This window comes from Dipodomys ordii, unplaced genomic scaffold (genome assembly GCF_000151885.1).
Source record: "Dipodomys ordii isolate 6190 unplaced genomic scaffold, Dord_2.0 Scaffold56, whole genome shotgun sequence".
In the NCBI taxonomy this organism is placed as follows: Eukaryota; Metazoa; Chordata; class Mammalia; order Rodentia; family Heteromyidae; genus Dipodomys; species Dipodomys ordii.
The window spans coordinates 2,858,207-2,873,902 of record NW_012267272.1 but is presented as its reverse complement, the minus strand read 5'-3'; the positions used below and the strand labels follow the sequence as shown (position 1 = coordinate 2,873,902).

General features: G+C 49.8%; 1 protein-coding gene across 1 annotated transcript in view; it reads left to right on the top strand.

The window, feature by feature from the left end:
- The window catches only part of Akr1b1 (aldo-keto reductase family 1, member B1 (aldose reductase)), a 14,818-nt gene extending 723 nt beyond the window's left edge, over positions 1-14,095 (top strand). Inside the window, exons 2-10 of the mRNA XM_013021690.1 lie at positions 5,288-5,455; positions 6,202-6,318; positions 7,246-7,323; positions 7,582-7,704; positions 8,184-8,290; positions 8,851-8,932; positions 9,387-9,470; positions 11,790-11,872; positions 13,683-14,095. Of these exons, the coding sequence (XP_012877144.1) occupies positions 5,288-5,455; positions 6,202-6,318; positions 7,246-7,323; positions 7,582-7,704; positions 8,184-8,290; positions 8,851-8,932; positions 9,387-9,470; positions 11,790-11,872; positions 13,683-13,725 (885 nt within the window). The 3' untranslated portion in view covers positions 13,726-14,095. The remainder of the gene's footprint in view (positions 1-5,287; positions 5,456-6,201; positions 6,319-7,245; positions 7,324-7,581; positions 7,705-8,183; positions 8,291-8,850; positions 8,933-9,386; positions 9,471-11,789; positions 11,873-13,682) is intronic.
- The last annotated feature ends 1,601 nt before the right edge of the window (positions 14,096-15,696 follow it).

Here is a 15,696-nt window from a genome sequence, read left to right as displayed (position 1 = left end):
GGGGGCGCCCGCGGATCCGGCCGCAGGGGAGGGGAGGGGGGCGGAGGGGAGGACAGGGGAACGGAGGGGAGGGCGCCCGCAGATCCGGCCGCAGGGGAGCGGAGAGGAGGTAGCGTAGCGTAGCTTAGCGTGGGGGGGGGGAGAGGAAATGGTGGCCGCCCGCCCAGACGCCGGCCAGCCGAGCCCGAACCCGAACCCGGCGTCTGTAAACCACGTGCGGCGCAGCGCGCAGCCCCGGGACGGTCCGCGTCGCAGCGCTGAGCCGAGCTGAGGGGAACCCGGTGGTTTCTGCAGCTGAAATCGACTAAGGCGAACAAGGAAAGAGGATACTATACACTTGCCTCTTAGGAAAAGTGCTTCTTGGCCCACATGATCAGAGCACGTCATTTGTGTTTCAGGCCCCGTGGTGACTCTGAGGATGCGGGATATCAAGTTAAATTATATCTGTTGGCATGATGTGCAAGATGCTTATCCTGGCGGTAGCAAATACAGCTGTGCCTGGATGCAGCACACAGTAATCCCTGACCTTCTAATCCTTTCATTCTGTTTCATTGAAAAGAAAAGAAAAAATCGGGTCAAAACTTTAGAAGGGTCCTGACTTCCTTTAGAAGTCAGACTGAGCAGGAAGCTGGAAGTAGAGCTGTGGCTCAAGTGGCAGAGCACCAACCTTAAGGAAGAAAGCTAACAGTGCCCAGGTTCTGAGTTCAAGACCCACCTCCCAATTTTATTTTTGTCGGTGATGGAGCTTGAACTCGGCCTGGGCGCTGTCCCTCAGCTCTTCAGCTTAAGGCTAGCACTCTACCACTTGAACCAGAGCATCACTTCCAGTTTTCTGATAGTTAATTGGAGATAAGAGTCTCACGGACTTTCCTGCTGGGTCTGGCTTTAAACCTCGATCCTCAGATCTCAGCCTACTGAGTAGCTAGATTACAGCTAAAAAAATTGTAGAAGGTAATTTCATGATCAATCCTTTGAACATAATTGCTGAAGAGGAAACAAGGAGGCAACACTTAAAAGAGAGATTAGGTCACTTGTTTGATTTTTTTTTTTTTGAGTTTGCAACAGCTCCCAAAGAATGGTGTCTTTGTTTAAGATCACATAAAATCTGTACAGTTAGCTCATTAATTCTGGCTAGGAGGAACACTAGGAGGAGACGGATGGTCTTCACTGTCACTTCCACAGTGCCTGGCAGATAGTGAGTATCCAACAGTTAAATGCTGGATTACTATAAAGGAATAAAACAAAACAACTTTAGAGATCATCTGTGGACACGTGTTTCTGGGGATGAAGTGAGATCAGTAAAAAATTGCGTGGAAGATGGGAAGTGAGTAGAAGTGAGACTGACGGTGCAGATGCGGACTGGAGTATATATACTTCTCATGCTTTTTTCTCTTTTCGGCTGGTGGCACTGGGTTTGAACTCATGGCCTCCCACTTGCTAGGTAGGCGTTGTAACACTTGAGCCACACCTCCAGCTGTTCTTAAGTATTGTTTTCAGAAGTAAGCCTTAGACCTTCATCATTCTATCTCTGCTTCCTATGTGATCTGCATGTACAACCTAGCAGCATGTCTGTTGATATGGAATCTGGTCAACTTTGTGCCCAGGCTGCCCTCAGCCCCCAGGCTTCCTGATCTGCACCTTCTGGGTAGCTGTAATTACCGGTATGGGCCTCCACATTAAAATATTTCAATGGCTTGATACTTTCCCCTGCATGGGCGTGTGTATTCCCTCACAGAGAGTCAACGAAAGGTGTGGTCACTTGCTTGTTAGTGTGACGACAGCAGGAGACTGCAGGTGGGTGCAGATCCTCGCTCTCTAGGATCTGTCTCTGTCTCAAGTGGTTCTAGGCAGACTGGCAGGGGGCTCTGGTAGTGTTCCAGTGAAGGTCTCCTCAGAGGTGAGAACTTCAGGCAAGTGGGAGGCACTCATTCCAGAACCAGAGTGACTAGATACGGTTTCTTCCTGGCCGGCTGGCCTTCCCCACTGGAAAGTAACTAAGTACTAGGCGGCCTTTAAGACAGAGCTGACCTCTGGTGCAAGCCAGTGTCCCATCATGGATATTGTTTTAGGCCTAATCGAAAAGCCACTGTGTGTGACTCTCACACAGAGGCTAAGAACATAGTGTGTTCCCCCCACTGCTGCTCCCCTTCTCACATAGGAGCCTTTTAAGACCTTTTATCCCTAATTGCCCCCCCCATTTTAATATCACAGGTATTAGCCTACAGCTGTTTATTAATATCCTGTGGCCTTTTAGAAGGCCAAAATTTATGCTGTAAGTACCTCTTATCTTTTCCAAGTCAAAATTTTGCCTTTGGCCAGAACAGGAGAGGTAGAGCCCTCCCTTCAAGAATGGAAGAGGTAGAAGAAATGTGCCAAGAAAGACCTCCTGCCCCTTTCCCCAAGTGGAACAAGCTTGGAGTGGCAGCCTTAGATGCTGGCATGGGGAGAGGAATTACGAAGGATCTTGGTTTACTGGTCAGCTACATGGTTGGTCTCTGTTCTTCTTTTCTCTTTCCAGATCAAAGATACCCAAGTAAGTTCTACCTGTTAAGAACCAATCCTCCTGGGCTGGGAAGTTGGCTCAGTGGTAGAGCACTTGCCTTGCATGCCTGAGGCCCTGGGTTCAATTCCTCAGCACCACATAAGAAAAAAGAAAAAAGCCGGAAGTGGTGCTGTGGTAGAGCGCTAGCCTTGAGCTGAAGAGCTGAGGGACAGCGCCCAGGCCCAGAGTTCAGGCCCCATGACCAGACACCCCCCCCCAAAAAAAAAGAACCAATCCTCCTGTTGCCCATCTCAGCTAAGTAGACAAACACATCCCCATCTCATAAATCAGGACAGATTTGTCATAGTAAGACACAATCACCTGGGATTGCTGTTGCTGTTAAGCTGTGAAAACCAAGTTAGGTTATGTCAGACAATCCTAACTATTCAAGAGACTGAGATCTGAGGATTGTTGAGCCAAAGCCAGACTGGTACAGACAAGTTCATGAGACTCTTACCTCCAATTAACCATTAAAAAGCCAGAAGTGGCTGAAGTGGTAGACCACCAGAGTTTTGAGCAAAAATGCTCAAGGCCTTGAGTTCAAACCCCAGTCCCAATACACACACATACAGAGAGAGAGAGAGAGAGTCCCCATCATATGGATCTTGCAGGAAATGTAATAAAGGCCTGCGTTTTCCCTAATGCGTGTTCTGTCAGGGTCGTGGGAGCGTGGCATATGCCAGCTGTTTACCCTGCGCTGCCAGATTATGCTGTGTAACAGTCAGGAAGCAGCTGCTTCTCCATGACCTCACATGACCTTTTCTATCCTCGTCTTTCTACAGAAGCCTGTCACAGACTTTGTCCTTTTGGTTTCTTAAATATTGCCTGATAACCTTGATTCATCTGAACTCTGGTTCTGAGGAACAGGAAAACCAAGTTTATCTTCAAAAACAAGGCAGAGGGCAGGCTGTGGGGGTTCAGTAACACTCCCCCGCCCCATGACAGGCTGCCTTCAGGTTTCAGGATTCAGGGTTCTTGTGAAGTCACAGGATTCCGGCTCTTGAAGTCCGTTTTATCTAGCAGCTACAGGCCCGCATTCTTCCAAATAAAGGACTCCAACAAAATGAGGAGAGAGTATTTTTCAGGTCAACCTTAGATCCAAAGATGGGTCTCAATGCCTGGCTTGAGGTGTGTTGCTGCCCCTGCTTGAGTTGGTAAAGCAGGTGTTTGGCTAGGCCAGGCCTGGACAATGGATCTCTTGCTCTGCCTAGGACTAGGGTCTGCCAGTACTAGACAGACCCACCATGGGTAAGCAAAGTACGTCTCAGAAAAGTTGCTCTGCACCCAAAGAGAGGTCAGCCCAGGTGGAGCAGATGGTTCTCCACCCAGTCCACTGTGTTTTCTTCTTGCTCTCACTGCCCACATCAGCCAGGGCCATGTATAGGATGCCCCTAGAGAGAGGATTCTTCTCTTGGGATACACCAAGACTCTTCCCTATGCTGTTCTCTCAGCCATTAAGCATGAGGAGGCTGCTGGGTGGTGGCTCATATTCTCCCAGGGAGAGGGGAGGTTGCCTGATGGTCCGGCAGCCTTGCTTGACCCATTCCTGAGGGGCACATGACTGTCCACGCAGGTCTCTTCCCTTGGCTGCTGAAGGGCACTAGTCACAGACCCACAAGGGGCCCATGTTGTTCCCCCAGGCTGTTCACAAAAGCTGCTGTCAGGACAGATGTGGGCAGCTGCTGGGAGCCCTGGGGAGTTTTCCTGTTCAGTTGTTTCTACTCCAGCTCTTCAGAGGAATGTGCTCTGTTCACGCCACAGCTCATTGCACACATTTTTCTTGTTCAGCCTTCTGATCTGAGCAGGAGCGGTGAATTGGGGCAGGTGTCTGTGCAGTCTTGGGGTGCTGGTGAAATGAGGGACCATTTGGGCCCTTTCTCCTCCTTACCAACCAGGCTTCCCACACCTGTGCCCGTTTCTCAGTTGGTGATTTCCTATGGTTTCTCCCTTCCCTCTGCTTTCCACTCATTTGTGTCTGAAGGGCTCTCTCCCCATCCCCACCATCTAAAGTAGGTTCTCATTCAATCAAAATTCACTCAGGGGCTTCCAAATCAGGGTCAGAAATGGACACTGAAAGCTCAGCAATCGCAATATCAGAATCCATACATTAAAAAGGAAAGCAAAGGGCAGGCATTCTGCCCTGAATGGAATATGAACCCAGTGGGAATTGAGTTATAGGTATATCTGCTTTTAAACTATTTTGAATTCTTTAAAGGAAATAGTTCCCATTATTACAAGGTCTGGCTAGACAGCCCAGCCTGGCCTAGATCTCCTCCATGATCTCCCTGCCTCCACCTCTGGAGTGCTGGGGTTAATAGCATGTGCCAGGCTTCTTTTATTTATTTAATATTTTGTATTTTTTTGTAATAGTAATTATTATTCACTGTGGCAAAACTTACTAGCAACAAAATAGCTTAATTATAAATGCCCAGCTTAGTGTTTCTTTGCCAAATGATATCACCAATATAACTGCCACTTGGTAAATATATGGAATATCGTGTTCTGGAAAATTCCCACCTTCTCTTTTCCATTGCCAGGCTTCTTTTAAAAACACAACTTTGCTACATGATCTGTGCTGCTGGTACATGGCTTTCAGATTCTCCTAAGTAATGTGTCTTTTCACCAATGCGACTTTGTAACTGTGCCCAGGCCACAGGCTCCTCGGCTGTATTTCCCCCTTGGCTATGCGCAGGCTCTGGCCTCTCTTGCTTTTAACATCATGGTTTCTATTCCTTCTATTCGCAGTCATCTCCAGGCCAAGTGACCGAGGCTGTGAAGGCAGCAATTGACCTTGGCTACCGCCACATCGATTGTGCCCACGTGTACCAGAACGAGAAGGAGGTGGGGGTTGCACTCCATGAGAAGCTCAAGCAGAAGGTGGTGAAGCGCCAGGAGCTCTTCATCGTCAGCAAGGTGAGGTACTGCTCTGCAGGGAGGCTGGGCACATGCCCTCCCGCTCCCCCCTCCCCCCGGCCTGTTCCCCCATTAGGCTTACCCAGTGGTAGCTCAGCTTAGGGCCAGGGCCCCACTCTTACAGGAGTGCAGTTATCACTGGACATAGGCCTCCTGCAGGTCCAGTTACACCAGCCAGCAGGGAGTCCCGTCGCTTGTCCACCTGAGTCTCCTTTGGATAGTCATCTTTGTGGAACTGTGGGTTAGAGCCTGGTGCCGATGAGACTGAGCCTGTTCATTGGCTTTCCCTTCCAAGGTAGTTATTTCAGAGGCAGAACTGGCCCCCATCTGCAGATTGGACCTCCACTGCTGGCCATTGGTTTTGAACCGAATCCTCTTGGTGCACAAAGGGCCCTTGGTGGGCAGACATAGGAGCTCCTAAGAGAACAGCTTGATGGGAAAATAGCCCCAAAACTCTGGTTTAGTGCCCAAGGCTGGCTGGCTGGCTTGTCCATCCTGTGGCATGCCTTCTGTGGGGTTCTTGCCTTCTGTGGGGTTCTTGTAAGCTTTCCTCGACCCGAACGTCCTGTCTTCCCCGGGAAAGCCGAAACCACAGTGTGAACTGGAAACTCGCTCCACCACTCCTAGCATCATCAGGAGATGGCTGGGCTTGGGGAGAGGAGAGTGAGTGCTCTGTCCAGGAGCTGTCCTGCTCCAAGCCAGGCAGTGGTTACAGCAGTGGTAAGATGTGCTCTTGCTGGCTACAGCTGTGGTGCACCTTCCATGACAAGAACATGGTGAAGGGAGCCTGCCAGAAGACACTCAGTGATCTGAAGCTGGACTACCTGGACCTCTATCTCATTCACTGGCCGACCGGCTTCAAGGTAAGGGTCACAAGCTCAGACCACATCCCTGAGAATGCAGGGCCGGCCTTGACCTCCCCTGCGAGGATGTGAGTCGTGAGAGACGTCGCCTGCCCCTCTGGCCGGGAGTGTAGCCCACAGACCAGTGCAGTGGCGACACCCAGCCTGCGTTAGCACCACTCAGCCCCCACCCAGGACATCTGATTCTCAGCCACAGGTGACCAAGGTGCACGTGTCAGAAATGGGAGAGCCGTGCACTTCTTACTTGGAGGTTTAAATCATTTAGCACTGACAATGAATACGGCTGCCCTGCACAGGCCCTGAAATGCACCCCACCTCCACCCCACCTCATGCATGCACGCGCAGACAACCCTCTACACGCATATGCTTGTACAGGCATTATACACATTCCCTGTTACGTTTCTAAACACAACGACTCCAGGGCATTATGTGTTTCAGCTTACTAGCCCCTGGCCCCGTTGTCTGCAAGGTCAGCCAGGCTAAGAGAATGTGGGTTTTCTTTCTCCTATAGCTCTGTTTCGGGCCATTCAGGTCTACTGGGGCCTAAAGGATGTGATTTTTGCCCTTTGCTTTTTCTGAAAAGCTGGTGAGAATCATTATTTGGGCATTATTACAAGTCAGTGAACCAGCCAGAACTTAGGCCCCATGAGTCCAACCTTGAGTCCTCCACCTTTCCACAAACTCTGGCTGCTAATTATAATTGTCCTAGTGATCAACAGATGTCCACATCTCCATCTGACTGGAGCAACACCCAGGGCCATCGGGCCCATGTGCCTGCTTCCTTGTTGCCGGCCAGACGTGCCCTTTCCCTTCCACTGTCTTTAGCCATCGATGGAAGATAAGAATGGTTTTTTTAGACAGAGCTCCCCAGCAGGTTGGTGAAGGGCTGTTACTAACTGTCTTGTGTGTTTTCTATTATAACAATAGCATGGGGATGACTATTTCCCACTGGATGCATCAGGCAATGTGATTCCCAGCAACACAGATTTTGTGGACACCTGGACGGTAAGATGGTCCTTTCTTGGACTTTACCCTTCATGGCTGGGAATGGCGAAGTGTGCGTGATCAGCTCTGCTGCCTTTTCCATTGTGCATTCCGTGGAAGCCAGCCTTGGCTTTCATCTTCACGCCTTGTGGATTCTGAAAGATATAACACACTGGCATTGGAGAGGGCAGGCAAGGCCCGTGAAACTGTTAGACTTTCAGATACAAAAGATGCTTCTGGATTCTCCTCAGCACCAAACAGACTCTCTTTTCTCCATAGGCTATGGAGCAGCTGGTGGATGAGGGGCTAGTGAAAGCAATTGGTATCTCCAACTTCAACCATCTCCAGATTGAGAGGCTCTTAAACAAACCTGGCTTGAAACATAAGCCAGCAGTTAACCAGGTAAACCTCCCTCTAAGGAATTGGTGTTGATGGCACAAACAGTTGTACTGTTTCATCTTCGCTCCTTCCTCCAGTCCATCCAGGGATTGTCTGGGAGGCAGCTCCTGGGTGTACCAGTGTCCTGAGTTCTACTTTCCCCTGATGGGCATGTTTGGGAGCTTGTGTGTCTAGGAGAGAGGGTTTGAGCTAGCCCAGAATGCAGGAGCAGTGTACAACCACCAAGATCCTCAGTCCTGTGACAGTTGATGAGTGTCTCAGGCCAGAAAAAGCCTTTAGGGTCTCTGGCCAGGAAACACTGGTAATGAGATTATTGTTTTTAATGTCAAGGACACCAGCTGGGAAATGTAGAAAGTTGTTAAGGCTTATCTGGGAAACAGACAGCTCTGCGGAGGTGGAAGAGACCCAGCAGAGAAAGCTCTGCCTGTGTCGTCAACCTGTGCCCATTGTGCCCTTGACAGCCCTCCTCTTTGCATTTGCAGATCGAGTGCCACCCATACCTGACTCAGGAGAAGTTGGTCCAGTACTGCCAGTCCAAAGGCATTGTGGTGACTGCCTACAGTCCACTGGGCTCTCCTGACAGACCCTGGTGAGCTGAGCGTTTTATGGTATCTGGTTCTCTTTCACTAGGAGAAGAGAAGATAAACAAGAACTAGGGGCTGGGAAGGTGGCTCAGTGGTAGAGCGCTTGCCTTGCATGCCTGAGGCCCTGGGTTTGATTCCTCAGCACCACATAAGCAAAAAGAAAAAAGCCAGAAGTGGCGCTGTGGCTCAAATGGTAGCGTGCTAGCCTTCAGCTGAAGAGCTGAGGGACAGCGCCCAGGCCCAGAGTTCAGGCCCCACAACCGGACAGAAAAAAAAAAAAGAAACAAGAACTAAAAAGAAAACTTGAACTCACGGAAAATCCTTCAGGGCAGGTCTGCGGACATCCTCCAGGGCCTCTTGTATTTCCTGGGAGGTTGAAATTTTTAGCAGGAAAAAGAGAAGTCTTGTCCAAGAAGGATTGTCTGGTGGATCTTGAGATCTTGACCCAGCTTCAGACAGGGAGACTGGGCAGTTACCTGAGGTTCATGGGAGAGGAAGGGGCCATCACTGGTTGCCTTCTATGGTAGTAAGTTAGCTACTGACCTGAACCATCTTTGTATTCCAGGGCCAAGCCCGAGGACCCTTCCCTTCTGGAGGACCCCAACATCAAGGCCATCGCTGCCAAGTACAACAAAACTACAGCCCAGGTACAGCCATTTCCAGGCACTGGTGACTCCCTGCACTCTTGGTGCTCCCCACCAGCCAGGAGCAGTAGTCATCAAATCCTTGCTGGAAGTGTGACTTGGGCACAGAATGGGACTTAGAGTCTTGGCCGCCTGTGTAGACCACCTGGAGATCAGCATAGTGCCGACTCGTTCATTTACATAGAAACTCATCTCCACAAATGCCAGCGCTTTCATTATCACCTGGGCAGTGAATGGCTCAGAGGGGCCTGGTGATGACCTGGGGACACTGACACACAGCAGGACTCTGGCATCTGATCTGGGCTGAATGTGGCCCCCTCCCCCTCAGTGGGTGACACGGGCATCTGGTCTCCTGTGCACTCCTAGTGTGCCCATCTCTAGTGGGTCACGTGTGTGTGATTGAAGGGGATGATAATGTGGGCATGTGTACACACTGAGCACCTCTCTGCATCCACAGGTGCTGATCCGGTTCCCCATACAGAGGAATATGGTGGTGATCCCCAAGTCTGTGACCCCCGCACGCATTGCTGAGAACTTCAAGGTCAGATTTCATCCCATCAGCCTGCCTCTCCCCCGTGGAGTAGGGGCAGGAGAGTCTCTCTGTAAGGCCCTCTTCTTGACACGTATAGTCTTACTTGCAGGATACCCAGCCCTGGCCCTCCTGCGCCCATCCTCCCTCAAGACCTGTGTGCCAAGCTCAAAAAGCTACAGTTAGCAAAGCACTGACCCCAGATTCCCTTTTGCTGGAGTCCCCATGCTGGAAACAAAGCCTCATGCCTCAGTCAGTGGCCCCTTGAGTTACCCAAGCACACACCTCTGTGGAGGGTCTAAGGACCCCAGGAGTTTGCCGTGATGAGCAAGATGCCTGGGTTGGCACTGGAGCTGCATTCGTCCTGCTGTATGACCGAGGGAAAGAAGTCATTGAGACCAAGTAAAGCAATAACCTGTTATACAGATTGCTGAAATTAAAGTAGAAAATGCACAGAACACTTGACCTAGTGCTGGCATAGTAAGCACTCAGATAACGTTACCGAGCTGATGCTAAGTCCATGGGCTGCAGAGTCCCAGCCAGCCACTCGCTGACCACCTCGCTGTGCAGAGCCTGTGCAGTCATGGCAGAGTGTGGGCTGGTATCCGGGTTCCAGGATTGTGGGCGTTCCTAGGGCCTTGGGGCATAACTCAGATGAGCCAGTGACTCCTCCCTCCCACCACCTCTTGTTCCAGCTCAGGGGCCAGCTGAGCGAATGGCTGCTCCGGGATGGCCCTGATGACCTAAGAGCCCCTCTCTCTGAGCAGAGCAGCTGTGTTAAATGCATTCTGTGTTCACGGAGGGCTGATTCAGAGTTTAGCACAGCCGTAAGGGTGGAGCTCTTCACCAGCCAGCCCCAGAGTCCCCCAGCAATCTAGGCTCAGGGCAGCCCTGGCTCACAGCCTGCATTTTGCCTGGATTCCACTAGCTAGGCAATGCTGTGTGAGGGGAAGGGAGTTGATCATGAAGGAGGACACATAACGTTCTCATATCTGTAGTTGTTGAAACTATTTCAAGTTAGAGTAGCAAAACAGGGAAAGGCATGTCCTACCACACACGTGTCTTTCATTTCATATTTCTTTTTCTTTGTTTTGGTGTTTTGTTCTTTTCAATCCTGGGATTTCAACTCAGGGTCTCCTGCATACTAAGCAAGCACTCTTATCACTCCAGCCATGCCTCCGGCTCTTTTGTTTGTCCTTATTTTTAAGATAGGGTCTCTCTATCTTTGCCCAAGCTGATCTTGAACTCGAGGTCCTGCTTCCTCTGCCTCCAAAGTAGCTGGGATTACAGATACAAGCCACGATTTCCTGGCTTCATCATTCACTGTCTTAAGTTATTAGAAAAGATAAAACACTAACGACCTTGTTATTTCATTTTCGTATTTTATTTTGCATTTGTATGTATATTGTGATCCGGGTGATCCCTTTGTGTCCTGTGGGTCACCCCGAGTTTTGCTGCCAGCTGGCTGGCCTGCCCGCCCATGCCTGCTGCCTGCATCCTGAGTGCTCTCCTCCCAGTTGACCTTCCCCGCTCTTGTCAAAGCCTACGTATCTTCTTAGATCATCTCAAGTACTATCTCCTCTCTGGGCTTGTCCTTCAGTGCCCCAGTTATGCAGTCCATTGTTGATGTCCCTGGGTTCCCCAAGGGCTTTGTGTTGTGTCTTACAGTGTGTCACAGTGCGTCACTGAGTGGATTATTCTGTGGATTCCTGCTGTTGAAGTACTGTCATTCCCTGCTCCATGATAAGTGGAGACCAAGACACCTCTGAGCCCACCATTTCAGTTCTTCCCTGGTGCTTATTTTTTTTTTTTTTTTTTTTTTTTGTTGGTCATGGGGCTTGAACTCTGGGGCCTGGGCGCTGTCCCTCAGCTCTTCAGCTCAAGGCGAGCTCTCTACCACTTGAGCTACAGCGCCACTTCCAGTTTTTTTTTTTTTTTTCTGGTGGTTTATTGGAGATAGGAGTCTCATGGTCTCTCCTGCCCGGGCTGGCTTTGAACCGCGATCCTCAGATCTCAGCCTCCTGAGTAGCTAGGATTACAGGCGTGAGCCACCAGCGCCTAGCCCCTGGTGCTTATTAAACCTGAACTACGCAATTGTGTTAGCAGAAGTGAAAGTGATGAAAAGGATCTTTTTGCTGGAAGGGAAGAGACTGTTATAAAATGTGTTCTCTGAGAATCGTCTCTCTCTCTCTCACACACACACACAGTAACCATCATCAAAGTTCATTTTACGCTCCACCCTACTCAGGACATCAGGAGCCCTTTCATCCAATCCTGTACAGTACTCTCTGATTTTTATTGTAGAGCTTATTGTACTTTTGTTTGTTTAAGGTCTTTGACTTTGAGCTGAGCAAAGAGGACATGGCTACTTTAATGAGCTACAACAGGAACTGGAGGGTCTGTGCCTTGGTGAGGTGAGTGAGGGGCCCATGGGAGGACCAAGTCCCAGATCACCTCTGCGGCCTCAGCGGCAGGGACTCGTAGCCAGCCCTTCACACTTCTGCACGCTCCCTTGCTTCTGTTGCCTATGAAGCAGGAAGGCACAACCTGTCTGTCCTGGCTGACCTGCCTGAAGCTGAGGGACCATTGCCCACTCACACACCAGAAGATCAGCTCCAGGAGCTCCTCCTCTCTTGCTCAGGGGCCCGGATGTGGGCATCTAATCTTCATATCTCAGTGGCTGTTCTGAATGAGGATCATCCCCATGGCTCTATGCCTTCCTGAAAGAATTTGCGTGCGACTGTTTGTCCTAATAACCAATAGTGGGGAGACCCTGAGGGGCTCAGGACATCTCACCAGAAGGCTGCTAAGCCCCATGATCCTAAGAATGTCAGTCACAAACGGCCACACCTTCCTGAGTCCTTTACCTTCCCTCAGAGGTGGGCGGGTTTGGATCCTGCCGGAAATCACTAGCAGTGTGGCTGGTTGGTTTTATTTAGTTTTCCTGCCAGTTCAGTGACAAAGTGTAAAACTCACTCTCTGTTTTAAGAAGCAACTTGTCACTTACCAGTGCAGACAAGGCCTTTGCCTGTCACCGCCCTCATCCCCACGTGCTCAGTCTCTGGTCTCCTCTTCCCCCCAGCAGTCAGCAGAGCCCGGGGGGGGGGGGTGCCCACCTCTTCCATTCTCCCTGCAGCTCAAACTTCACAGTGTGATGGCCGCAGCCTCCGCCCATCTCGTGGGGGGTGGGGCAGTAGAGTGAGTCCATGGCCAATGACATCTGTTCTGTTTTTAGAACCTGTTAGCTGTCTGTCAGGTCACTTGGCCTTCCCTGGCCCTTCCCCCTGCTCCTGGGCTGCCTTGGAGCTCTGGGACTGACAATTTGGGATGGGTCCTTCACCTCTAGATGCCTTCCTTCCCGACCCCAGAGCTATTCTAGAGACAGCTGCCTGGTTGTCCTATGCACGCTGGGTGTTACGTGGCTCAGGAGGGAAGTGGCTGGTTCTAACACTCCCAAGTCTCCTGGAAAGCTTTGCAGAACTGCGCATGCTCACACAGACTGCTCACTGGTGACTGGGGTGTATTCCTCTGGTGGGCAAACAGAGGCAGGCCAGGGGCAGCTTATGAGTGGTTTTGAATGGCTCTCTTCACCCTGGGCCTGCACACCCTGGCTGGCCAGTCTTTCCAGTCCTCTTTGTGCCGAATGGACTGTGGGCCTTGGCCACATGCCTGTGTTCTCGCCGTGCTTTCCGCAGCAGCCCTCGGGCACAGCACTGGGCCTCCTCGTTCCCACTGAAGCGCTGGGCCTCCTCATGCATTCCCACTGATGCCTGAGGCACCTCTCCTCTGTCCCAGGAGCACCTGCTATTCCACTTAACAATTCAGTTTCCTATAGCCTTTTATACCCCTGTTGTGTTATTATCTCTTGGCTCTTTTTACCATCTGGCTTAGGATTGTAGATGATACTTTTTTGTTGCTGTTCTTAGTAGGAAGCAGGAGGGAGTCCTTCCGTCCTGCATGCCCCAGACAGTGCTGATCACCAGGGAGGGCTGTGTCCATCACACACCGGGGAGGGCTGCTTGATGCCAGCCCGTGGCAGAAGAGACTGGAGGCTGAGCCACTGTCCCCAGCTGCAGACTCGCCGTCTGAAGACTCAGAACTGGCAGCCTGCCTCCCAGGCTTTGATGTCTGCCCATGATGAGACCATTGCCCATTTCTCTGTGTGGTAATTTGAAAAGTCAAAAGCTCCTTGAAAACCCAGTGTGTTCTCTTTTCTTCCAACAGCTGTTCTGGTCACAAGGATTACCCCTTCCATGCCCAGTTCTGAAGCCCTGGATGCCGGCTCTTCCCAGGTGACTTCAGCCTATGCTTCCGGCCTCCTTCCTGCGTGTCCTTGCCAGTGCAGTATGGCCTGCACCCCTTGGACATGAGCAGCAGCCTGCAGACTAGACACCGAGGAGTAGTTAGCTTGATGTAGGATCTGAAGAGCAATATCCCTATGCTAGGTGTCTCTTGCAGTCTTTGATTTTTTTCTTGCTCCGCTGGGGAAAGAACATTTGTACTCACTCTCTTCTGACCAAAGAGAAACAAACTGTACAGTCATCATAGTACTACTAACACTTGACTTCCACTGCTTGGACTGTAATCCTTTCAGCCACGCTTCTCTTTGCCTCAAATAAAAAGTGCTTTTGTGAGTTTGAGGTTGTTCATTTTGTCATTCTTTATTATTTTTTTAAACAGTCTTGGCTTCAGTCTCTAGGTCCCACAGAGCAGGACAGTGAAATGCAACAGGAATGAGGACTTGACTTCTTCCTTCTGGTTGGGAACCCTCACCCGGTGCTTTACCACCTAGCTCTAGGGCCAGGCAGTGTCCCTGGTGGTCTGAGGATGGAGATGAAGGGAATCCAGCTAGGCTCAGCCCAGGGTCTTCAAGAGTTACTCACTCTCCACATATTTCTCACTCATCATGCTGCACACCACAGCATTAAAGCTGGGCTGGGACATAATCCCGTATTTACTTCCACAGATCATCTGGTTGGTCCTCCTACCCATGAAGATCAATGGCAGGTGTTAATTGAGCAACAATAAAGACAAGGAAATGGATAAGAATACACAGTATTGACCTGACACAGAGGGATGATTGGATGATGATAAGCCTATCTGATCAAGTTATATTAACTTGCAGGTTATTGGTGTGGAGACACACACACACCTGAGCACACAAAGGTATAAGTGGGCAGTAGTGTTTACTAGGCCTTACCCCAGAAATAAAGGGATTGTGAAGCTATGGGAGAGACTCAGAGCCCCACCTGCACACAGTGGCCCTTCCCTATCCTATGACCTTTCCCAGTATCATCTCAGCACATTGGTCTAGCTCTTCTGGAGTAGGCAGGTTCTACCTTAACCCCAAGTTAAGCTGAAAACCTTAACTTACCCCTAAAGTCCCAGAGCAGACTCTGTAACAGGACAAATCAGCTGCCTAAGTCACACCCATAGCTGCCTTTATCTCTAAAGACCTCAGTGTGACATCTTTCACGGTAGTAGTTAAAACACGGGCAGTTGATCTGATTCCAAGATGGCACCCTCAACCATAGGCAATGGGGCCCCAGTTCCTCACCTCAGGTGCCTTTCCTAAACCTACTGAGTGTTCACAACTTGATGAGGGACTCCACAACCTGCAACCTGACAACTCCCTACAATTTAGAAGAAATACATCACAATGTGATAATACAAAATAGTTTATCTTCAGACTACTTGCATAGAAAAACAGGATCACAAGTGACAAAAGTTCACATACAATTTAATGGTAGAAATGAACCTTGAATCAAGTTCTGTGAGATTCTTGTCTCATATTATTCTAGTGATAGCCCATTACAATACAAATGATAACTTGCACATGTATAAAATGTCATTGCCAGGTAATCAAAGCTTACCTGCAAGATCATGCTGCTACATCATGCTGATAAATGTGAACTCCTGGTCTGACAAGATTAGATTAGTACCTGATCTCTATGATCTTCCTCAAAACTAAAATCCTAGTCCAATCATGAGAACAACATCAGACAAATATGAAGAGATAATCTGCAAAATTATATGGCCAGTACTATTCAAAACAATCAAGATCAACAAAAAGTCTGAAAGCTATCACTACTGAAAGTTGCCTACAAGAAACAGGCTGACTAAATGTAGATAAGACCTTGGCTGGGAAAAGAGTATCTGGTTGTTGCTGAGGGAATCTGCAATCGACTTGAGTTAATAATAGTCTGTTCGTATTGTCTCACTAATTATGTCAAATGTA